This window comes from Radiomyces spectabilis (genome assembly GCF_025331425.1).
Source record: "Radiomyces spectabilis strain NRRL 2753 chromosome Unknown BYT42scaffold_3, whole genome shotgun sequence".
In the NCBI taxonomy this organism is placed as follows: domain Eukaryota; kingdom Fungi; phylum Mucoromycota; class Mucoromycetes; order Mucorales; family Radiomycetaceae; genus Radiomyces; species Radiomyces spectabilis.
The window spans coordinates 362301-384772 of record NW_026251928.1 but is presented as its reverse complement, the minus strand read 5'-3'; the positions used below and the strand labels follow the sequence as shown (position 1 = coordinate 384772).

Below are 22472 nucleotides of genomic sequence, written 5' to 3'. Positions count from 1 at the left end.
ACTGTAATTAATATTGTGTGCCTGTTGGCATTCTTTCCCACAAAAAGGATGTTCAAGAAAAGAAAAAGCCTCTCAACTTGGAAGTAATCATATGAAGATTTGTTCAAGCCCCCAATGTTCTATGTCCATGAGGCTGGTTTTTAATGCTTCTGAAACATTGAAATGGAACATTGATTGACATTTCCGCGAACTAATGATTATCAGTGATTCAAAGAGTTATATTGGCACTCCTTGAGGCATTTAAGGCGGTTTTACTTTTTTTTTGGTTTTACTTCCCCTGGATCTTCTGAAGCAAAGGCAATTCGTCTCCCCGACGTGCTATGTTGGAAAGCCACCTGTTCAGCTTTGGGTTTGGGCTTGACGTTGTACAAAAGGAATTTACGTTTATCCGCGCTCATTGGATGTGTGTGTACACGTTTCACACCGTTCAGTCATCCAAGTTTAACCCATCCCTGAGACTATTTCTAGAAGCAATACAGGGAAATATGACAGCAGGATTATTCTTTTGTTTGATTGATAGTCAAGGATTTGCCTTTTGGTGTTCCACGTTCATTTTTTTAAGCTCCTTCAAATAAGGTGTGTAGCTGGTTCCTTTTTTTTTTTTTTCCACCGTGTCATCTGCAAGAATTCTGCTCTACAAGAACGGACTATTTGTTTTGGAAATTTTTTAGTTCCCCATCAGTCCATCTCTGCAAATTGGAAGCTATAAACAACTGGGAAAACATTTCCTTATCCGTGACCGATTCTGGAAAAACCTTTATGCATCCATGCTTTCTTCTTCGCATGACGTCTTTGCAGCTTAGCAACGGCGTTTTCAAAAAAGAGTTCCCGTCGTCTCGACAATGGCAAGCCAATTGTTTAACTACAATAGGTAATTTGTTTCATCCATCCAGTCACTCACCATTAGTAAAATAGCAAGGGTCAACAACCAAAAAAAGGAACATCATGATTTGTATCCATATTCAAGCGCATCAGATCATGAAATTCAGGTTTACAGCCATAGTGTAGAGGTTAGAATTTCTTTTTCATTTTTTATCCATTTGATTTTGTATTACTTTGGAAACACAGTGTTATTACAGACACATGAGGCAAGTTCTTTTTTTAGTCCTTTTTTTTGTCCCTTCTTTCATTCTCGTTTGTTTTGTATAGTATTAAGGTAACTAGATAGTGCTTCAAGATTGATGATGATGATATAATTGAGATTCCTACAGTTGGAATTATAAACCTTCATATGGATCTGAGTCTGTGTGGGCTGCCGAAGGTCCGCCGTGGACCGTGGGATATTGTGTGCTTGTGTTACTGTTTCCGGAAGGATAACATTGCCGCGACGATAACTGATCGAAACTTCCGGTGGGGTATTCGCAAGGGCACGATTCGTCAATGGTGACGACCTGACTTGCCATTTGAGGTTCATACGTCGGAATTCGTGGTCGATACTCTGGTTCGATGAATCCCTTCTTTTTTTCATCGCCAATGTATTGAGGTAAATGGTCGACGAGGGTGTTGCTGCGTGAAATCACACTGGGACTGTAGGCCAGTTGTGGCATGTACTGTGATTTTCTAATGGCACCAATGAGCGTGTCTGCTGTGAGTCGCTTCGCATCTCTGGGGATGGCCCTGGAATAGTAGGCCGGGGGTGGAATGGGGGCAATATCCAGGTGGCTGCTGTTTTTATCACTCCCGCTGTAACTAGACCAGCTTTGACTTATACCAGCGTCCCATCCTTTACGAGCTAGTTGCCGCTGTCGGCGTATCAAGATAACCATAAGAACACACGTCAGCACCAGTCCTGCTGCAATACCGAGGATCGGTCCCAGCCAGTACTGCAAGCCGTCGTTGTCGTTGTCATTTTCGGTCACCAGGTTACCGTAACCGCCGCTTTTGGTGCCATTAGAGGTGTTGGGGGCCACAGCATTCCAAGACGACGATGATGATGCGCTGGATATTGAACTTGCGGCACTCTGTTTCGCATTAGACGCTGTGAGAAAAGATGATGTGGAAGGTTTTGTCGATGATGAAGGTGCTGTGTGAGTTGCGCTGGTTTTCGAAGACGAAGCAGGACTGGGATGTGGACGTAAGCTGGCCACAGGAACAAGATAGGTCGCCACAAGCGGTGTAATGTGATAGTTTGGGAAAGACATGATGAATATCAAATCACCTTCCACCCCAAGCTTTTGAAAAAAGGGGATAGAGGGGAAAAGAATAAGAAGTGGGATTGCAGGTTATGCAATCTTTTTTTTTTCTCAACTCAAAAATCCCAAGGGCTCTCTTTATGTTTCTGCAGGAAACCCCTGGTCCAAACCGGCAAACATAACTGTAAAGGATACCGTTTTCTTTTTATAATAGTGCTCCCTCATCCATATTACCAGATCAAATGATAAAAAAGAATACCAACTATTCGCGCTCGTTGCATGAAGAAAAACAAAACCAAACACAACAGAAGGATGATCTGCTTTTTTTAGTGAATTGGATGATAAACATAGAATTCCTGCGGATTACAACCAGCATACCGATCTTTTTTTTTTCGAACGATGCTGCACACTCTGTTATAGTATTTCAATGGTTTCCTTCTCGTAGAGCAGTGCCATTCCAAAGACATAAACGTTCTCTAACTGATATTGCTTTAAAAGAGAACGAAGAAAAATAATTCAAAAAAATAATTAAGAGAAAGCATGCCAGGTAATGATATGTCCGTGAGACGCGTCCTACCAGCATGAAAAGAAAACTCTAATAATGACCATTGGCCAAAAGATGAAGGCTCATTGATCCAGACGTCACCGATCCCTGTGTTGATTGCTGATGTCGCATGCGCCTAAAACTATACGTAGAGCCAATCAACAAAGAGCGTACTTTCCTATAGAAAGCATTATCACTGCGGTTGAATGGTTTTCTGTGACATGGGATAGAAATAATAGATAGAGCATGTTGGCACGCTGTAGTTGGACACTGTATTCATTGACGAAATGAATAGCTCTATCATGATGAAAATGAGTTATGCCAGTTCAGTGGGATCCTTTTTAGCTTCGAGGGAACCAGACTTGATCGATCACATAGGTTACGGGGTTGAACGATGAGGGATGATCATCCGGAAAAGCTTAATCCTGCCAGGAAAAATATGCATCATTCGCTACTATGGTATCATAAATCGCTAATAAAAAATGCAATGCAGGTTTTTTTTTAAAGAAAAAAATGTGCCATGGAATTGGACAGCTTAAAGTCAGTGTTCGAATTGAATTGTGGAAATTACCTTGTCGACCTCCATTTGAGAACATCAGAGGATCATTCACGGTAAAAAACACTGCTGTACCTTGCAACATATGTGCTCATTTATGAACGTTCTATACTGCTGTAACGAGAAACATGTCAGCATATTCTATACTTTTCGATATTCAAAGAATCATACACATGATTCATATTATCATGTGGCTATCGTTATCAACAACATAATAAAACAAGTTCGGTTTTGATTTTCAGTCTTGCAAAAGTTATCATACATATAGTTTCATTGACAAGACAAAACAGTAGCCACTACAAAAAGTAAAAATGAATGCAGCTAATAGTGAGAAGGGGTGTCCAAGTAAGAAAAAATAGACGGATTATTAGACAAACGCGACTGACTCTTCTTTGTTTTCACTACAAATGAAAACTGTTGTCACCACACTGTGGGGCCCGCCACCACACACCAACATAACATGGGTTTTGTACCTTTTCAAGTATTGATCCATCATCTTATACGGCTGATGCATCATTACCTTTCGATAAAGTTTTCATGATCTTCTACAAGAAAAAAAAAGGCAAAAATTGAAAGTCGTCGATCATTGTGGTCATTCGGGAGTATACGTACAGACGCTTGAAGCAGAAACAATAAAATAAGCGAATATATGTGTATGCGATGACTAATATGGAATCAAATGTATTATAAATGGAATATGATGGATACGACATGAAGAGAAATTATGGACGGACGATGTGTAGTGTTTTCTCCCACAAACTATGGCCACTAGGTGGCGGTCCATTGGCAGGGTGGAGGGAAAATTATTTGGCTGCAGGGAATTCCTAGCGTCCAGTATACGATCATTTTCGATGATACACTATACTCGATTGATGGGCCTTGGAGAAACTTTGTATGTTCCTGAAATGTTTTTGTGCTTGAACAATTCATTGATATCAGAAATTGCTGACATCTGTTGCTCCGACAGTGATATTGCCACCGATTTATTATCGTAATTTCATCAATTTACGAACTCAAAAATGCTGCACAAAACAAACGGATAATACATTCGATTGTACCTGGATCGTTTTTCCTTTTATTGTAGAGTAAGCAATTCTTTCAGCTGACTTCCAGCCATTTCCTTTTTGGGAGAATTCAGGTTCGAAAAATGCGACATTTGTAAGGGGTAGAAAATTGAGTGAGGCTGTCTAGAACCAACGCGAATGAAAAATCTCTAACAATTTGGTTTCCTTTTCCTTCTTTTTTTCCCTTTTTGAGCTGGAAAATCACTCAACTTTTAGCTAAATAGCAAGGGCACATTACGCGCTATGACGGACGCCTCCAGCACAGAAGTAGAGTACGCTGAGAACAAGAATACAAAAAACGGAAAGGACAATACAATGGCTCCTCCCGTTTCTCAAAGCCAGTCACACGCGTCATCGCAAGATAGCATGAACGAGAGCAAACGAGTGGCCGACGAATCACACGATGAGAAAGAAGCCAAGATTCAAAAGACATCCGGAGCATGCTTGGTACAGAATGGTGCCTACAGCGAACACAGCGAACAACCGAATTCACTGTTGACCGAATCAAATATGAGTACCCACGTTGAACTGTCGTCATCGACCACTTCAAAGGAACAGCAAGACAAACAACCGCAAGATAAGATACCACGAAAGACGGAGACGACCGACCACACGAGTTTATCCTCGTCGGAAACAGACAATAACGCCGATGTCTCCTCACAGAATACCACAGACCCTCATTGTCATCCCTTGATCAATATGGGCGCGTCGCAAGGAAGTCATGCCCTGTCGTTGCTCACCGATCAACAACATCACCAATTGCTGCAAAGCTATTCGCAAGCGACCGGTCAAGATCTAGCGAATTTAACCGCATCATCCCTAGCGCAGGCGATGGTCTCGCCCATCGGCGTGCCTGGCTTGGCGAGCAATCTTCTTCAACAGCTCCAAGGTAGCAACGTAATTACAGCATTGCCTGGACCGCCGCCCATGGCGAATGCGAACAATCTAGGCGGTGACGATGATGACAGTGGGAAATCGAGCGAATCAGGAACCAAGCGGCATTCCATGTCGATATCCAACGATGAGCGTCGGCAGCGTCGTTTGCTGCGAAACAGAATGGCAGCCAAAGAGTGTCGAAAGAAGAAGAAGCAGTATATTCAGGATATGGAGGAAAAAATTGGACGCTTGGAGGAGGAAAATGGACGATTACAGAAACAGGTCGAGGATTTGAATACAAAGCTTGCGCTGGGCAATATGCAAGGGTCCGAGAGTTACCGATTAATGAAAGAAGTGGAAGAACTGAACGCCAAACTGGGGATGGGTCATTTAGTAACGAATACCAGCTCCTTGGCAGCAGCGGTCATGGCAGCAGCACAGCAGCAGCAACAGCAGCAGCAACAACAACAGCAACAACAACAGCAGCAACAGCAGTATCACAATCCGCCACCACCCTCAACGGCTTCGATCGATAATAAAACATCTACCTCTACTCCACCCTCCTTATCATCTGCATCCGCATCTGCATCGGGTATTGAAACACAACCTCAAGCGTCATTGAGCAAGGATCCGTCTTCGAGTGGCAAGAGTGATTTGCCAAATACGACAACGACAACCATCAACGTTAACAAAAATACTTAAAAATAGGTAGAACTTGTTTTCCATACTCGACCGAAATGTTGCTAAATAAAGTAATGGCTGATTTTTTGTTGTACACGGCTCAGCCCTTTTTTCCGAAAGATGCAAATGTTTACCATATCGTGGTATTTCCTGGGTTTAAGCGTTGCCCCATTTTTTATTTTATGGTTTTAAATAGAAGCTAGCCATTTCTTGTTATTCTTTTTCACTACTTTTATCTGCTTTACGTGCAATGACCATGCCTGCCAAGACTGTGTGGTTGTTATGTTTGACACTGTTCGGATTCCTTTTCCTGGTGCTCGCTATTCATACCCAGATGCCGCCTCGTTTCAGGAATCGAATTCGATCCAATCTATCGCCTCCTGCATACCATCGACAACAATACACCTTGCCTCACAACGATTCTCGAGAGAAATACTTGACCTTTTTACCACATTCCGGGCTTCACAACCAACGCCTGGCTCTCATTAATGCCATGGTGCTCGCTAAAGCGACTAATCGAACCCTCATTATGCCTCCAGTGAATATCGGCAAAGCTGCCAACTGGCGATCGGACAACATTCTGGCCAAACGATTAAGTGAATGTGTGTCAAAGCATCGCTCTTTTGCTCGTCATTGTGGTATCTACAGAAAAGTGGTCCCGATATCGGTTGCCACGGTGTTTGATCTTACCGCTGTACGCGCGGCGGGCATTCGTACGATCCAGCGGGATGATATGGATTTGAATTATTTCAGAAACCGACTTGATCTTAACTCGGACGACATTTACACAGTGCAAGACCGCACGCGATTCTCGTATCGGATCTATGATAGTCGCGAGAATCAAATGGATGTACGTAACTACGAGCAACGTATTAATTTGGAAGATCTTCAAGCTCGTCCTGAGCGTCTTATCCAATTTGGGTCGTTATTTGGAACGCCTCGATTGGCATTGCAACGTGGGGACCTTGATTGGCTGCGAGAGAACCTGTTCACCGAGATGGGAATGGCCCATCCTATTGTAACTGAGCAAGCACTGCAGGTCATCGGACGCTTAGGTGGTCCCGGCCAATTCACCAGTCTTCATTTTCGACAAGGCGATGGTGTTTTCCGAGCCACAGTGGCGAAAACGATGGCGAGAATCAATATGATTTTGTCCCGCAAACAAGATCTCAATGACGCCATGACAGCCGAGGACGAGGAACGGATCACAAGCATCGGGTTACTTGGGCGTACAAACGATCGCGAGGAACATCTGACGCAATGCATTCTTGCCCAGCGTTCGTATGCCGTTCACCCACGTCTACAACTTATCTTTATGGCCACCGATGCGCGGCAACCCCGGCAAACCTTGCCTCAGCTTCACGAAGAATACGTATGTCTATTTTCTTTGTCGGATTTCCCCGATATCCTGGAAAGCACTTTGACCATCACCCCTGCACCAGCGGAACAAGCTGAACTGTATCCCAGCCATCTGGGACCTTTGTTGTACCCACTCATTGATGCCGAAATTGCCAGCTATGCCTCCTCCTTTATTCCTACGCCGAAAAGCACCTTTTCAAAATATATCCATTATCGCAACCAGCGATTCAAGGCGTATTATCCTGTCAGCAAGTCTTCTTCTTCTTAGAGTTTTACTGTTATTTTTTTTTCCAGCTGCCTTTTTTCCTTTGCCGTGTAAATACTATCATGTTTTCCCACTAGTCTATTAATGTATCTATTTTCCTTTTTCTGCATCTTGTTATTTTTTGCTTGACCTTTTTGTTTTCATCATAAACTTTCTTTTTTTTTATATACATCTGTTCTGTTTCTAATTTGAACATGAGACGTGGGTCACTTTCAAAACATGGTCTAGTTATCGTGGTACAAGGGAACGATGACGACCAGAGGTGAGACAACTGAAAGCAACCCAAACCAAAAATAAAAAAATTTCTTCTTTTTCCTGCTGTGACACCTGATCATGCACGTGCGTTGGCGATTTCAGTACATCAACTCGTCTTCCGAGGACTATGCAAAGAACAATAAACTGCAGTGAGCCAAAATGCATCGTATCCCGGTGGCTGGCAGCATATAGTTTACTTACATCCTCTTCATATTGACTAGATACGGACCGCGAGTAAGCAAGCAGAAAATCAGCCAAATTGGCATTCGTTAGAGTCAACGATCAGAAATGACGGCCTAGAAAAAAAAAAAAGGCAAGGGAATACTTACGAATCACCTAGCAATGTCTGAAGATCGCGTACTTGGGCTTTGAGATCATTTTTGACAGATATCAGGTGCCGAATATGGTCGACGGCTAGATGAGGATAAAAAAAATGTCATCAAATAAAAAAAAGTTTAGTATTTGTTTGCATGAAAAGGACGATAAGGATTTCCAAACTTGGGCGTACATTTTTGGAGAATGAGTGCTTCGCTTCGGTTGCCTTGATTGAGTGACGGCACAATTTCGATCAATTGATCAAATCCAAGACGAATGTTTTGCCGTCGCTTCTGTTCCGATGCAATGTGATTGGCTTTTTTCTCGGCTTCGGTCAATAGTTCATGGGGTGCTTTGCGTGCACGACGTTCGCGAGGCGGGCGCGAAGGATCTGACGAAGGCGAGGATGCTTTACGACTCACGCTTGAGCTGGATCCTTCATCAATAGCAATAGGTGGTACAATGATCCTTGACGGGTCATGTTGTGTAGGTAAGGGAAATGAATATTTATCGTTGTTGTCTCGGATCTCTCTTTCATCCGAAGGAATATCCAACGAAAAAGGTTCAATATCTTCTACATAATGTACACAATGATCATCCAATGATAGTGTTTTTACAGACGCTCTTTTCAAAATTGTACCTGCGTAACCAAAGGAATTGGACAAGATCGAGGAAGAGTTAAGGGACGGGAATAGTGATGCGATCTCCTGCGTCACTGAATCATGTGTAGGTTTCTTTTCTGAGTGATGGCTATCATATGGATTCATGATGGAAACGAGTTATGCAAGATAGATTGGTTCGTTGTAGAAGCAGGAAATGGGGATGAAATTTGTTTTTTTTTTTTTAAAAAAAAAAAAAAAAGGTCGGAAATGTACACGTAAAGCACAAACTTGATGAAGGAATGTCGATATGCAAACTGATTTTTTGGAAAAAGGATGATGAATGATAATGATGAAGAGACGAGGAAAGAAGAAAAAGGATAGTTTCAAATGGGTATCTTATTCATCGGCCCTGTTTGTCAGCACAGTTGGCTGTAATTTCTAACCATGTGAAAATTGGCGGACAATTATTTTCACATGCAACGCTCCGTGGCATACGTACATCATCCCATTTTTGACAGAACAAGCAGGAAATCAAAAAAGGCTCCATTATACCAATTTGTAGTAAACATCAAATAAATGCGCAATAGGGTTTAAAAATAAGAGGACGCCAGTGTGATAATGACATGTACGATATCTTCCCAAGATACTACTATGCCTATGTGGCGTAGCACCTGGATCTGCTAATAAGCATCCGCGGTCGGATCATGCGTACAAAGTCGGATCCAAATTGCGACACATCTACTTTCAAAAACGCCGCTTAATGACGATGCCCTGACAATGCTGATATAATTGGATAGAGGCCTGGTATCGTAACGTACACTTCACAAGTTCAAGGTTGGCGTAATCATACTTTTTGCAATATCCATGCATCAGACGCAGAAATTTGGTACGGATGGCCGAAACGGTGGTTTCTACTTGCTTTCCATCTTTTGTAACTGTCAACATAAGAGCGTCTTTTTTTTTTTTTTTTTTTCGCAGAAACCGATGGCAAAATCTCTGAGACGCCCCGTAGTCCAGTCGGAAGAGTGATTGGTTGAAGAAGGTTGTATTGAGGGATAATTGGTTTTCATGCATGTAATAAAATGAGCGACGGGAAGGCGAGGCTTGTGGCTGTGATTTTCATCCATAGAAGTCGGACGATCATTCCATGAAAGATTAGTTGGTGTTTTGATCGGTATTTGGTTGAACAATCCCAAATGGATGCAGAGAGGTAGCTGGCCATCGTTGTATATGTCCCTAAGTTGTTTTTCCATTATCAGTCTCCATGCGTATGTACGTCCATGAATCCAATGTTAGGAATAGCGTATCTGGCTTACGGTAAAAGTACGGTTTTTATACTCTTCAGGGGATCTGATGAAAGCGGCGGGGGCGTGTTTGGTGGGAATAGCCACGAGTGGTAACCGCTTGTCGGCAGGGATAAACCAGATAATTTTTGGCGCTGATTTTTTATTATCGTGTGTCGACGGCGTATTTTGTTGTTCAAGACGATGCTGGACGCTAGGACGAAGTAGCGAAAGCGTTCTATAACCCCCCCCCAACAGTCAGATTTTTGGTTAACGTATTCATTTCTTTTTTTTTTGAGCAAATTACCCCGAGAACAGTAAATTGCGGGGTCGCTTCAAAATACAAACAATCTTGCCACAGTAATCAGGACGATAAAGTTCTTTCCCATCACGATCCGCCATTTGCGACGGAGGTAATGGGAGGCCAGGGCTACTATCGAGCGCGGTAATTTCTGGAATGGATTGAAGCGGATGATGGGACGCTGATGAAGTGGAGGGCGCCATACTGTTCCGCCTTCCTGCACGAGCTTGCTTTTTCTGTACTTTTTCGGCCAGCATGGTGTCAACATCGACAAGCTCCACTGCCACGATATCACCATCAAGTGCTCGATTCCGATTACGTGAACCGTACACGTAAATATCTGCCTTCAACTCATCACACGCCACGTAAGCATCGGAACTATCCTGAGAGTTTACATTCAGTGTCCCTGAATAAAGGGTCCCGGCTTTGATCAATTTCGTGGCTTCGGGGAGAGTTAAATGAGGCGGATACAATGCCCGACGAGAAGTCACCGGTGGTTGTTGCTCGGATTGCGATGGAAGTTGCGGGATTGCTGCCGTGTTCTGTGAGGACGACTCGATGGGATCGTGCGGCACTGCAAACAGAGCTCATTAGTTTTAATTGTGCAACGTGAAAGGCGGGGTTTTATGGTATGTGTAAAATAGAACTCAAAAACGTACCTGAACGACTCCGTGCTCTTCTTGCCGCACCACGACGCTCAGGTAACGGTTTGTCAACACTTTTTACAGAAGCAGGTTTAATGTGGGTGGGATCATGGGAAAATCGTCGACGATTGGTTTTTTTGGAGGGTATAGCCAGGGAATGTGCAAATGTCGGTTGAGGCAGATGGAGGTATATATCGTGCCCATGGATATCGACTGCATCGTTCAATTCATCTTCATTGTGGTCTTCACAGGAACTGGGTTTATTGGCGGGAAGGTGGCGCTGTATTGTGTGAGCTGGTTCAGAATGTCTCCGGCTTGTTCTTGACCATGCAGATGGATCGTGCAGAGTGGACTCCGCTTTGTGTGACACGCGGTTGCCACCACTGACCATCGGTAATCGCTTCATCTCGGAAATAATATCTTGAATGGACTGAAGAGCAGGCGAGCCAGTTTCGTGACTTTTTCTTGAACCGGTCCACGGCTGGGTACGGCGATCGTGATGAAGAAAACTGGAAGGCAGTGATGTCGACATGACCACATCAGCATTGTTTTCACCGGCCAAAGAAGAAGTGGACTGCCGTCGATGCCGATGACGGCGTCTTCGATGTGGCTTCTTCACAGAAGCGAGCTTCTCGGCCGGTTTATCGTCAGATAAGGTTTCTGGTTCAGCATATGGACTGCTAGGCTGACTCTTCTCTATATTTTCTGCGACCAGCGAGGAATCCTTTATTTAACATATCAGTTCAATTAGCTACGAACCATGCCGATTTTTTGGCAGTAATAAAAAGGGTTGGGGTCTAGATAATACCTCTGCAAAAGTGGCGCTCATGGAGTAGAGTGAGAAAAGAGAGGTTTCAGACTAAGTTCTATTTAGACTTTTTACGCCGTCGACTTTTAACGCATTTTTCGAAATATGAAATGGCACGAGTGACTGTGATTGAACTTGAACGCGGTTAAGATGAGTGATTTCATGCGAAATCCATTTACTAAATTTGGACTTCAAAATCTTCAGTTGTGTAAGCTGAGTGTTCTTCTTTTTTCCAATGCATCCATCCGTTCTACCATGCCCACCTCATTAATTGGCTTTCAACGCGCTTTGTCACTCTTTTTAAGGGTATTGACCACTTATACACCCTCATCGAATAAGTTGCTGCAAGGTAATGCCAAAGAAAGTTTTTCATTTATGCATATCCCATCCTTGGAGCCGCATCCACTGGTCCCATTTTGGCGCGCTGATAGCTTTTACAGGCAACTTTGTCACGATAGTATATTCAAAGCTAAATCATAATCATAAACATTCTTTGATGAAAAGTATCATACGATTTCTCGACGTTTGCTACATTCTGATTTAAGTCCTTACTGGTATTATGCATGATTTAGAATTTGGGTCGTCGGAAAACGGCATAAACAAAACATTTTGTCTACTATTTGGGATGCATCCTCTTGTCGAAAATAAAAATGCTGTCAAATTTCCAGAAGCCCAGACCGAGAGCTAAAATGTAGCCCAATTCGTTGTCATTCGGCCAAAAGTTCTGAGACTACAGCAATGCAACGCCGCTTGTCGCTTGTTGCCTGTGTTGGACAAGGCTGTCAAAATGAGACATGATGGGGTCTCGGACTCGTGCAAAGAGACATATGGAGGTTGCTAATGGCTACAGAGTATCTTAAAATGACCAAAAAGGCCGGTATCTATATATTTGCTCAGATCCTGAATATATGTTCTTATAGATACAATAAACTCAAACTAAAGACTTATATGCACGAGAAGAAAGAGAGCGACCAGATAGCTTCTTGGAGGCAGCAAATGTACAGCCCAGCAGCCGCAGACCCTGCGGCCAAATCCAGGAACAGAAATGGCGCCAAAAATTCCTTCTTACTGCGTTTGGAAATGAATCCGTCTAGCGAACGATACAAGGAAATGTGTCTGACTGGAGGAAGTATGTCTTGAAAAGACTGAAGCAAAGTTTTCTTGGAGAGAAAGAGCAAGTGATGATTGATCCAAAAATGGAAATCATCACTGATGGACAAAGGAATTAATAGGTAAGAATAAAAATCCATCGTGACCGATAAGCATCTAAGATCACTAATTGGCCCAAGCTAAGGATCTAAGAGAGAAGGAAAGGAAACGCCCAACTAGCGACGGGATCAGAGGTCCCGTATCGACGCTGTACACACGTGCAAAGTACAATATGTATGGAACGGGGACTACATAACAGCCAAGAACATCCGTTCCGCCCTTTTTACGCATAGCGTACAACAACAATGAGCTATCTCCACCATGCAGGCGGAGTGGATCGTCTGTGTTTTTTTTGTGTAATTCATGAACGCTGTTCACCGCAAGAGGAAAGCATCCCATAATCAGTACAAATTCGCAGAACAGAAAAAATAGACTTTTATTTCGGCAATAGACAATGGAGCAAAAAAATAAAAAGCAAGCATTGCATGATAAAGCCGATAAAGTCGACCGCCGGCTGGCTGCAAGTCTCGGTGCTTAATCCCAGCAGCAAGTTTTGATTCCTTCGGGACAGGCGGCCCCAAAACGGCCACACATAGGAGGACATCTGCGTATGGCAATTTCCTCACTAGGTGCATAACAAGCGATTTTTTCTCCTTCACACTCCATCGGTACTGGGCTGCATTCTGACCACAGATTTGGGGGAGATGGTTGGGCCAGCGTCAAAGGTACGGCCATAAGGGTGGTGGCGACGACGAACAGAGTAAAGGCGTATTTTCCCATATTGATAGTTGATTTGATTGGTTGGTTTTTGTGGTAATGTAGACCGACTCAATTTGTGGTGCTTTTATATAAAATCCTGCCTGCTGTGCACTTGCAATCAAAGCACCCGATTTACAATCGCAAATGATGGATCCTATCTCCGTAGGCGACCCGAAGATCGAACATTTAGGTAAAGGCATTTATTCGGCAAGTTTCGAACTTTCGTTAGAATTTCGGCTTTTTCATTCACCATCATACTTTTATCCTGCGTTCAATTGCTATGCCGGATTATGAATCATCAAATTGTAAACTCTGTAATAACGTGATCAAAACCGGTTGAGAGCAATGTTGACTGTAATATGATTTATTCTTCCTTTACTGAATATGCATTAGGTAAAGGCATCAACTCGGCAGCTTCAAATTTTCCGTAGAACTTCGGCCTTTTCATGCACCGTATTTTTATGCCCTGCTCAGTTCCTATGCCAGACTATGAGCTATCAATAAAAAATTGTAGACCGCCAGTGCTATCATTCCTTAACAACGTGATGAAGACCGGTTGAGATCTGATTAAATATCGGCTGTAATGTGATTTATCCTTTTGGAAAAACTTTAGGTACTGGATATACAGTTTTTATTTCGTCAAGTCATACATAACATGTTGAGCGGGTATCTCAGTGTGCCGAGTCTCGTCGTGGTGAATTTCCATGAATGTGTCCTTATCGGATCTTGAAAATTTATCAGTGACAGGCTTTTTGACAACTTGTTTTTTCGATTTGCCTTTTTACTTATAGTTCATTCTTTGACACCATGGCTTCCGAAGAGGAATTTCAGGGTAAGCAAGCGAAATCTTTAAAGACATTGAATCCTCTTCGTAATTGACTTGTGTATAAGACAAGCTGCAGTCATGTTGCTCGATGCTTAGCGAGTTTGTCAATGGACTTCAAACCACGCAGGAGATTGACAATGACAAATTTGATCCGGCCAGACAGCAGGATATCATGGGTTCGTAATCTCGGTGAAATCAGATTCAATGTGGACGAGCTTTAACATGGGCACTTGTAAATAGCAAAACTGGGCATCTTATTGTCCCACAATGCCACCAAATTCTCTTTAGCGTGCAAGCCGCCTCGGCAACCACAGGATGCCATCCGCATGGTCAAAGGTAGTTATCAATGAAATGGGGGACGGAACCGAGAAGGAGAAAGAAAAGGTTAGACTCATGCTGACTATCATAGAAATGAGTGATACAATTTATCGACTGATTGGATTCTATCAAGAAATTCCCTTGAATGCTGGCAAAGTGTACCATGCCACTTACCGTCGAAAAGTGCAAGAACTGTTACGAGCCACCCATCATCTTTGTCAGACGTTTTTACCAGAAGATAAGAAAGAAAAGGCTTCGTTTATGGTGCCGACGGCCACGTTGTGGGATTTATGTAAAACACTGAATGGTCTACCTGCTTCCAACGCACGTGCCGTGATTCAGGAATGGAAACTTTTAATGGACACCTTGAAAGACTGCAAAGAAGAAGTGCATAATGTGGTGGACAATGGCGTTGACGATTTTGAAGGAGAGGAAGATGCTGTCCCTTTGGAAGGTGAAGCACTAAAAGTAGCGAAACGATGCGCGCAGCTGGTGGATGTTACCGTTTTTTTATTCCGCAAAATTGAAAAGTGCTTCGACAAGCAAGATGTAACCTGGCTCGACAATGTCTACGACCAAGGAAAACGTGTAACCGACGAAGCAGACGTTTTGGTCTCTGAAATCTACGATGCTGAGCCAAACGAGATGGAGGGTGCTGTGAAGCAGTATGCTCAGCATGTGACAGATTTAATCCAAATCGCGCAGGAAGCGATTAACGGCGCTGATGCAAAGATATTCGAGGTAAACTGAAGGAAAATATATTACAATGCCGTCTGCAACTTATTGACATTGGAAGTATAGATGTGCAAAACAAAACTGAACGAGATCATCACGGCTGCCTAAATTTATACATTTACATTATCTGGCATACACTTCATTTTTCACAAACTTTTTTTTTGGTCATTCTTTACGAGCATGCCTTATTCACGACATTTTTTTTGTCATGTCAATTATACACACATAAATCTGTTGCCCATGCTGCTAATGTATGGTATTTAAATTTTATTTGGGTATTTTCATGGAGTCCCTGACCGAATGCGCATGATGAATAAGGAGAAATATAATACAGAGTTTTTTTTTGGAATCATGTCGTTAGTGGGATCACGCAACGGAAAATAAACAGAGACTGGTATAAAGACTTGTGCCACAGTGAGAAGTACCAATTTTTCGATTTTAATGCAAAAGTGATGAGTGATGGGGTCGCTGTTGCTGATGCCGTTTGACGTAGGTTCGCAGGTAATTTTTGATAGCCAAGGGACCGTGGTATGATGAGGGATCGAGCAGTTTCGGATCTTGCAAAAGTGTGGCAAACTGAAAAGGTATGACGCAAAACTCTTTCTGGAATTTAATCAGCAAGGCAACGACCTGAATTTCGTCACCTGTGGTAACGGAATGTTCGGTGTTTCGGGTATCTTTGGCGGGATAGAGCACGTTTGGTGCAATGATGCGGGCAAGATTGTTGATATCCATCTTATTTTTAGCATGAAAAGAAGCGACCCACGCCAAGAATAAAAATACCACTTGCATCACATCTCGATTAGGTTTAGGAAGAATGCAGCAAGTGAGATAAAGCATATTTTTCATATCCTCTTCGTTTTTCATCCCTAGAGTGTAAGCATGAGATATTTTTTTCCCCACGAGTCAAACAGAAGCAAAGGAAAAACTGCATAAGCCACTTACGTATTGCCATCATGAAAGCCTTGTAGAGTTCAAACGTAAGCAGCGGTTCAGGCAATTGTCGTAAAAAACGTTTAAGCAAAGCGGCAAGCTGGATAGGGGTTTCTTTGGAGTAATAATCAACGTCGCAAGCCTGCTGATCAATCGTCTCGCACATTTGTTTCTGTTCACGGATATTGCCGTTTTTTCGAAAAATGCCTTCCACAGACACATCTTTCTGCATCAACGCGAGTATGCAATTGCGCACAAACAACGGTACGGACGCGTTTCGGGAAAGCAACATGGCGAGCAAAAACGAAGCATGATCATCCCTCGCCTCCAAACAAATTGGAGCAGGAAAATCATTATCTTGACGAATCGGCGAAGCCGCCAATGCTGCAAGCGGTACGCCAAATTTTCGTTCCGTGGTGGCCACAGCGTCCGCATATAGAAGGTGCTTATAAGTTCCGACGCGAATATGACTTTTCAATTTGCCCCACAAAGACGACGCTTTTTTGGCCTCCAACAAGACGATCAAATTTCGTTGCAAATCTTGATCCTCGATATAGTGTTCCAAATAGATGGTGGCAATGTGTCGAATCAGAATGTCCTGCAAGCTCGATAAGTCCACGAGGCGTTCAGGTACGTCAATTTCGTGTTTGATGCTTTCGTACGCAATGGTCGGTACCGATTGATTCATATGGATGGTTGAAGAAGCGGAATGAATAGAGGAAACCGGCTGGACACGATAGTCATATACAGCTGTGGAAGGTGATGATGGTTGTCGTCGTCGTATACTAAGCGCACGGCGGATATTGTTCATTTTACTTTTGTTATTATGCAATTGTTGCAGAGCCGGCGGCGATATCACAGGATCACTGGGGGATTCACTCATTACGAACTCTGTTGCCATAGCACGTCGGATATTGGCATTTGACGTTCGAACTGACAACATCCTTGCAAGCTTCAGTAAAGTGATACCGAAGAAAACAATTTGCAGAAAAAAGAAAAATAAAGGCGATGGCAGAAAAAATAGCGAAAGAAAGGGAAAAAAAAGTAAACCTTGACAGGAGTACAAAGAGAAGAACGAGAAAAGAAATAACGAAACGACCGTTTTGTCGTTTCAAGAATCGAAATGGGGCTTTTTTTAGACCGCTGACATTCGTTTTGACCTGAAAAGAGGGAAGACGCGAGGGTCGCACTACATGACATAGTGGATGCGCAAACATTGGACACGCGTTATGAATGGGTTGTCTCTGAGATTTGTTCTTTGATTTAGGGTGCTTTTCTTTTTGGCATCCCTAACTATCGGTAGACGGAGGCATCCAGCCGTTTCCCTACCGCCGTAGCCAACGAGTTACCAAGGAAAATAGTACATAATACATTTGGCCGTAATTCATTTCGTTTTTAAGTTATGATCATGCATTATTAACTATTCATACCTCACTTTCTTTTTTTATCCTTTAACGCATTCAATATGCAATGATAGCTAACCCCATTCGCGCTTTTCGAGCTTATCCATGTCCTGCTTGGTTGCCAACGGAAGGCTGCTTTAGCGTTTTTTTTTTTTTTTTTTTTTTTTTTTTTTTTTTTTTTTTTGCAGTAGTATATTGTTACCCTCATTGTTCAGTTCAGCGGCCCGTCCTGAGCATGTTTGTCACCAAATAATTAAATCTTCTCTCTATTTCAACTTTTCTTCCCATCAAGCTACAAATAAACATACAAGTGCCTCCATCATCATGGAAGGCAACGGTCAACAAACGTTGAAAACGATGTGAAGCATTCGCTTTATAAGCGTTTTACGAACAGTAATATTTCTATTTTTTGAGAAACGGGCAACAAGACAGTTTTGGATGCAGGTTACTTTTTCGGGGCAATGAATATAAAAATATCTGGACTTGCTTGTGATTCGTTGATGGTGTTTCTGCTTAACCATATACGGCACTGTTCTCAATTTCCTGTAGCAACCTATGACTTGCAAGCCTAACTGATGGAGATGCACAACTATATATAGAATTTGCTCACCATAATCTCTGAGTATTTGAAGATGATGGTGCCACACATTGGATATCCTTTGCCGCGTCCCTGTCATCCCCTGAAAGGCTACTTACAATCACAACAGAATATCACTTGAAGCACTCATTTCTTATAAACCTCACGATTGATGCGATTTGCTGTCTGGGCAAAAGTCTATCATCCGATGACTGTTGGGAAGGTCCAGCAAGGTAAACTATTTATGATATTACTTAAAAAAGAAAAACAAATATGGTAGGCTATCTATCCATTTTTTCATTTCCCAGCTGTCATATTTGTGTTAAACTGTTCGTGATCGTTGTGAAGCAATGGATCCATGTGTGGCGAACATGTGGTCTCAAATTTCCCATTGAGAACACGTTTTGGGTCAGCTGACACTGCTGCTTATCGGCATACCGTAGTCTACAAGGATATGTATTACATTATGTCTCCCTCCCCCACATGTCTACTCCTATCTTCACACTAATGTGAAGTGTTGCCTCTTAACCATTGGCAACATCTTTCCAACAACTTTACAGTGTAAGGCATCGATGATACATATTCTGGCGCACAGTCAGGGGGGGGGGAGGGCGGTTCATGACCTCTTTTTTCTCCTCATCCCTGACCCCTCATCTTTTCTGAATCGGCTATTTGTCTCTCTTTGTGTTATAACAAACAGTGTGACAAAGGATACGGCTGTTTTGAGTTTATAGAACAAACAGTACGACGACGACGATCATCCACTTCAATAACGACAGAGATACACATTGTATTTTCGCTTTTTCCCTTACAATTGGTCGTTATCCCTTCAATTTATGCTGTCGATTTCAGAATGGAACGCATTCACCTCTTAAAAGCGTGAGTCAAAGTACCCTTCATTCTCTTGTTTTTATTATTTACAGTCATGGTATCGGTCAGCATAAAGGTCGATTTGGGAACACCAAACGTGCGTCTATTTATCATTGGGAAAAGGGTCATAAGCCGATTGTGTTAATTTCCACAAGAATATGGTTCATTCCACTTACCTCATCTACGATATTCCGCGTTTGTAGGATAAGCTTTGCATCTTCATCATTCAGAGGTAGATGGCGCCGTTTTCGGCGTGCTCGCAAGCTGCGTCCCCTTCCTGAGACTCTAACGTCATTTGATTGTAGCATATGGCAAATATGGGGTATATCGAGACTCATGACAGATTCACGGATAGGAAGCGTGGCAGTTCGTAGGGGTAATAACGGTTCGATGGCGGTCATGTATTCTTCAAACGCCAAATCACTATCCAAAGCTATCTTAGAGACAAAGAAAACAAACACATCTGATTCACTTGCTAGCCTCACCTGATGTTACACACGGTTTGCCAATGACTGGGTTCTTCCAACAGCAAATCCTGCCATGTCTCATCCTTCATTTGTTGACTGTTCCAGCTTAACAGGGTCGCCTCCATGTCCTCTTCCAATGTCCATGACTCAAATGTACTGGAGGATTGCCATAAACGAGTGAAGCCGTTCACTTGATCTCGCGGATCCTCTTGATATTGCTGGGTACGACAAATGTGTTAGGGAAAAAGGATCAGTTGCATGAAACTGTGGTGTACAATGCGATATTCCTAGTCAACTCACCTGGCTGACACGGTCCTTGGATGTACCAAACCACGCATCCGTAAAAGACAACCGCTCCATAGCATTCGCGACAACCGACAGTGTATCGTCGTGTTCGTCAGTCACAGATATCTCCATGGCTTTCGCGGTCTTGCCAAGGTAATGGACACAGATTCGTAACAGATCCACATGATGCGCACAATGTGCGTGACCACATCTTTCCATCAAGCGTGCAATATCATTCGGACAACTCAGTGATAAGTCACTGATTCCCATATAGTGCCCAAATAAGAATGGGTACTTGACAAAGGTCCGTCGACCATCTTGAGTGATATCGAGATTTCGTGGTTTGTCCCTGCACCAGAATTCCAACGTGTCCAAGAGTTGACGGATGTCGCCGCCTATTACAGTGACGAAACACGTTAAATCAGTGGGATCTATCAAATATCCTTCAGTTAGACAGATCAATTGTAGGAAAGGCAGCAGTTCGACGGGCAACGGCGGGTACAGATGAAGCACGGCTTGAAGATACAAGGATTCCAGCGGTATCGTACTGGCATCTACATAATGATGCGTGAGACTTTCGACATTACAAATCAGCCTGAATCATTTTTCGGTAATCGGGCTTACCGTTGCAGGTCATGATAATAGGACGTTTGCTCTTTTGAGATAATTCGACAATGGCTGGCCAGAATCCCTTGTCGTCTTCGAATAATAAATCCACTTCCTCCAACAGAATCAGGCTTTGCCTCGGTTCCGAGGACTTTTTCATTTTCGAGTGATCTCCAGTCGGTTGGGATGGAGGGACAGTGGGGGCAACAGACGCCGGTGGATCGACGTCCATCTTGTGGTCTTTGTTTTGTTCTTCTGAGGATGTCTGCGTCGCGTCCTTTGGGGGGCTTTCAGAGGATTTGGGGATTCTCGCAAAATGCTTCATAATACTGTTTTGTCCCGCCGGTGCCTGAGGCTTTGGTCGTCGCTTGTTGGATGGTGATCCATCCGTGGATCTTGACCGTTTCTTGTCGTTGGTATCGCCTGAAGCCAGCGTATTGCTCGTTGCTGTTGGCGTATTCTTTTGCTGTGCTGCATCAAACGTTACAAGGTGGTTCTTGGTCATTTCACCTACAGCGCCGATGATATCTTTGCCTGAACGTTTGGAACCAGCATGAATTTCGAACACTTCATAGCCCACTTCTTTAGCAGCCGTATATACAGAGGCCGTTTTGCCAACACCATGATCACCGACCAGCAGGATCATGTTGGATCGAATCGCTTCCTTCTTGAGTGCACTACCGGTTTTCCCTTTACTTTTCGATTTCCGGATGGAACTGGGTCGAAAATCATCGTCATCATCCTCTTTCATTTCAGGTTGTCCCAGTAATCGTGTAAATGCTTCGCGCGTCAAGAAACCTTGCTCGTCAATGTCTGTGGATTCGTTGAGGGATAAGCTCTCAAAGGAAAAATCGTCCTTACGAGCGGCATGAAAAGTCGATTTCTTCTTTTTCTTTTTCTGATCTGTCGAATCCTCTGCAGGCGACACAATGGGTGAGACCTTCATATGTTGAAGCCAATCGCGTAGGTACGTGTGATTCAGGCCGTTGCCTAGTAAACAGTCAATGTCATCAGGGCTGTGCTTCTCTTTCCATGAAGAAGAGCTGCCTGCTGATTGATCGGGCGATACTCGAAAAAGGCGGCTCGCCAATGCTCGACATGCTCCAGAGTACGACCACCCAGAAGAATATACTTTGTGCATAAGTGCTTCCACTTGTTGCCTGTTCATTGTTACTGATTCACCCTCATGCATGGCTTGGGATGGAACACTATCCGTTCGCATAAAACCGTCCATAGACGGAAATCGATGACCAGGATGAGAACACGATTTTAGCTTTTGGACCCAAGATCCATCGGAGTTGGCAGATGAGTAATCCGATGGATGAATATGACCACCTTGAAAAATGGCTCCATCGGGCCATGGGGCATCCGGTTTGCGCAATCGACGAACAGGTTCGTATGAGAATCCAACACCTTGGGAATCGGTTCCGGTTGAATTCACTGTAGGAATTCCATACATTGCCAGCCTACGTTCTGCTGCTCTGGATGATTCCGCGATAACAGGTTCTGCCCGCCATGGCTTCGAGCGCGTTGGTGCTGGTGTGGATGGGGTTGCTGGCGAGGCTCTTGGTGAAGCTTCTGAGGGTGGCGGTGAGGCGGGTTTTTCTGGTGGCGATGATTTTGGTGCTGTCGACGGCATGAAGCAAGGTATAGTCAATGGTTTGGCAACCGAGCGTATTTGTGGTACCGGGGCTACTTCGGCGGCAGTGGGCTCGAATGGAACAGAGTCGGATGGTGTGATTCGAGGTGTTTCTTTTGAATTAGGGTCGGAAGAAGTACATTTGTTGATGGGTTCAAAGAAAGCGTGTAATGTCTTTTTGTGAGGTGTTGTGTCTGTTGCCATGGGCTGGTTACGCTAA

The 22472-nt window shown here is 43.4% G+C and overlaps 9 protein-coding genes across 9 annotated transcripts; 3 read left to right on the top strand and 6 right to left on the bottom strand.

The window, feature by feature from the left end:
• Positions 1 to 1217: 1217 nt before the first annotated feature.
• Positions 1218 to 2141, bottom strand: BYT42DRAFT_611156 (uncharacterized protein; the record flags this gene model as incomplete). The annotated part of the gene is made up of 1 exon (XM_051571467.1): positions 1218 to 2141. The coding sequence occupies one exon, from the start codon at positions 2139 to 2141 to the stop codon at positions 1218 to 1220; it is 924 nt and encodes a 307-aa protein (XP_051425888.1).
• Positions 2142 to 4288: 2147 nt separating this feature from the next.
• On the top strand, positions 4289 to 5972 carry BYT42DRAFT_558867 (uncharacterized protein). The gene has a single exon (XM_051567044.1). The coding sequence runs from the start codon at positions 4540 to 4542 to the stop codon at positions 5872 to 5874; it is 1335 nt and encodes a 444-aa protein (XP_051425887.1). The 5' UTR covers positions 4289 to 4539; the 3' UTR covers positions 5875 to 5972.
• A 308-nt stretch (positions 5973 to 6280) lies between these two features.
• On the top strand, positions 6281 to 7453 carry BYT42DRAFT_475795 (uncharacterized protein; the record flags this gene model as incomplete). Its single annotated transcript, XM_051563618.1, has 1 exon — positions 6281 to 7453. A coding segment is annotated over one exon (1173 nt), but the record flags the coding sequence as incomplete, so codon positions are not given.
• A 547-nt stretch (positions 7454 to 8000) lies between these two features.
• BYT42DRAFT_558864 (uncharacterized protein) lies at positions 8001 to 8903 on the bottom strand. Its single transcript, XM_051567043.1, has 3 exons — positions 8688 to 8903; positions 8241 to 8618; positions 8001 to 8146 (listed from the first exon to the last, which is right to left on the bottom strand). The coding sequence occupies exons 1-3, from the start codon at positions 8812 to 8814 to the stop codon at positions 8058 to 8060; spliced, it is 594 nt and encodes a 197-aa protein (XP_051425885.1). The 5' UTR covers positions 8815 to 8903; the 3' UTR covers positions 8001 to 8057.
• Positions 8904 to 9537: 634 nt separating this feature from the next.
• BYT42DRAFT_558861 (uncharacterized protein) lies at positions 9538 to 11733 on the bottom strand. The gene is made up of 5 exons (XM_051567042.1): positions 11686 to 11733; positions 10893 to 11601; positions 10240 to 10807; positions 9966 to 10170; positions 9538 to 9885 (listed from the first exon to the last, which is right to left on the bottom strand). The coding sequence occupies exons 1-5, from the start codon at positions 11704 to 11706 to the stop codon at positions 9805 to 9807; spliced, it is 1584 nt and encodes a 527-aa protein (XP_051425884.1). The 5' UTR covers positions 11707 to 11733; the 3' UTR covers positions 9538 to 9804.
• Positions 11734 to 13265: 1532 nt separating this feature from the next.
• On the bottom strand, positions 13266 to 13632 carry BYT42DRAFT_558858 (uncharacterized protein). Its single transcript, XM_051567041.1, has one exon. It carries the CDS (start codon positions 13612 to 13614, stop codon positions 13369 to 13371), a length of 246 nt encoding a protein of 81 aa, XP_051425883.1. The 5' UTR covers positions 13615 to 13632; the 3' UTR covers positions 13266 to 13368.
• A 770-nt stretch (positions 13633 to 14402) lies between these two features.
• Positions 14403 to 15722, top strand: BYT42DRAFT_558856 (uncharacterized protein). Its single transcript, XM_051567040.1, has 4 exons — positions 14403 to 14595; positions 14660 to 14755; positions 14829 to 15478; positions 15539 to 15722. Exons 1-4 carry the CDS (start codon positions 14508 to 14510, stop codon positions 15578 to 15580), a joined length of 876 nt encoding a protein of 291 aa, XP_051425882.1. The 5' UTR covers positions 14403 to 14507; the 3' UTR covers positions 15581 to 15722.
• Positions 15723 to 15910: 188 nt separating this feature from the next.
• BYT42DRAFT_543441 (Rho GTPase activation protein) lies at positions 15911 to 17216 on the bottom strand (the record flags this gene model as incomplete). The annotated part of the gene is made up of 2 exons (XM_051565693.1): positions 15911 to 16341; positions 16418 to 17216. The coding sequence occupies 2 exons, from the start codon at positions 17214 to 17216 to the stop codon at positions 15911 to 15913; spliced, it is 1230 nt and encodes a 409-aa protein (XP_051425881.1).
• A 1578-nt stretch (positions 17217 to 18794) lies between these two features.
• Positions 18795 to 22456, bottom strand: BYT42DRAFT_543440 (uncharacterized protein; the record flags this gene model as incomplete). Its single annotated transcript, XM_051565692.1, has 7 exons — positions 18795 to 18829; positions 19279 to 19358; positions 19432 to 19436; positions 19546 to 19678; positions 19741 to 19940; positions 20023 to 20561; positions 20632 to 22456. The coding sequence occupies 7 exons, from the start codon at positions 22454 to 22456 to the stop codon at positions 18795 to 18797; spliced, it is 2817 nt and encodes a 938-aa protein (XP_051425880.1).
• Between the last annotated feature and the right edge of the window lie 16 nt (positions 22457 to 22472).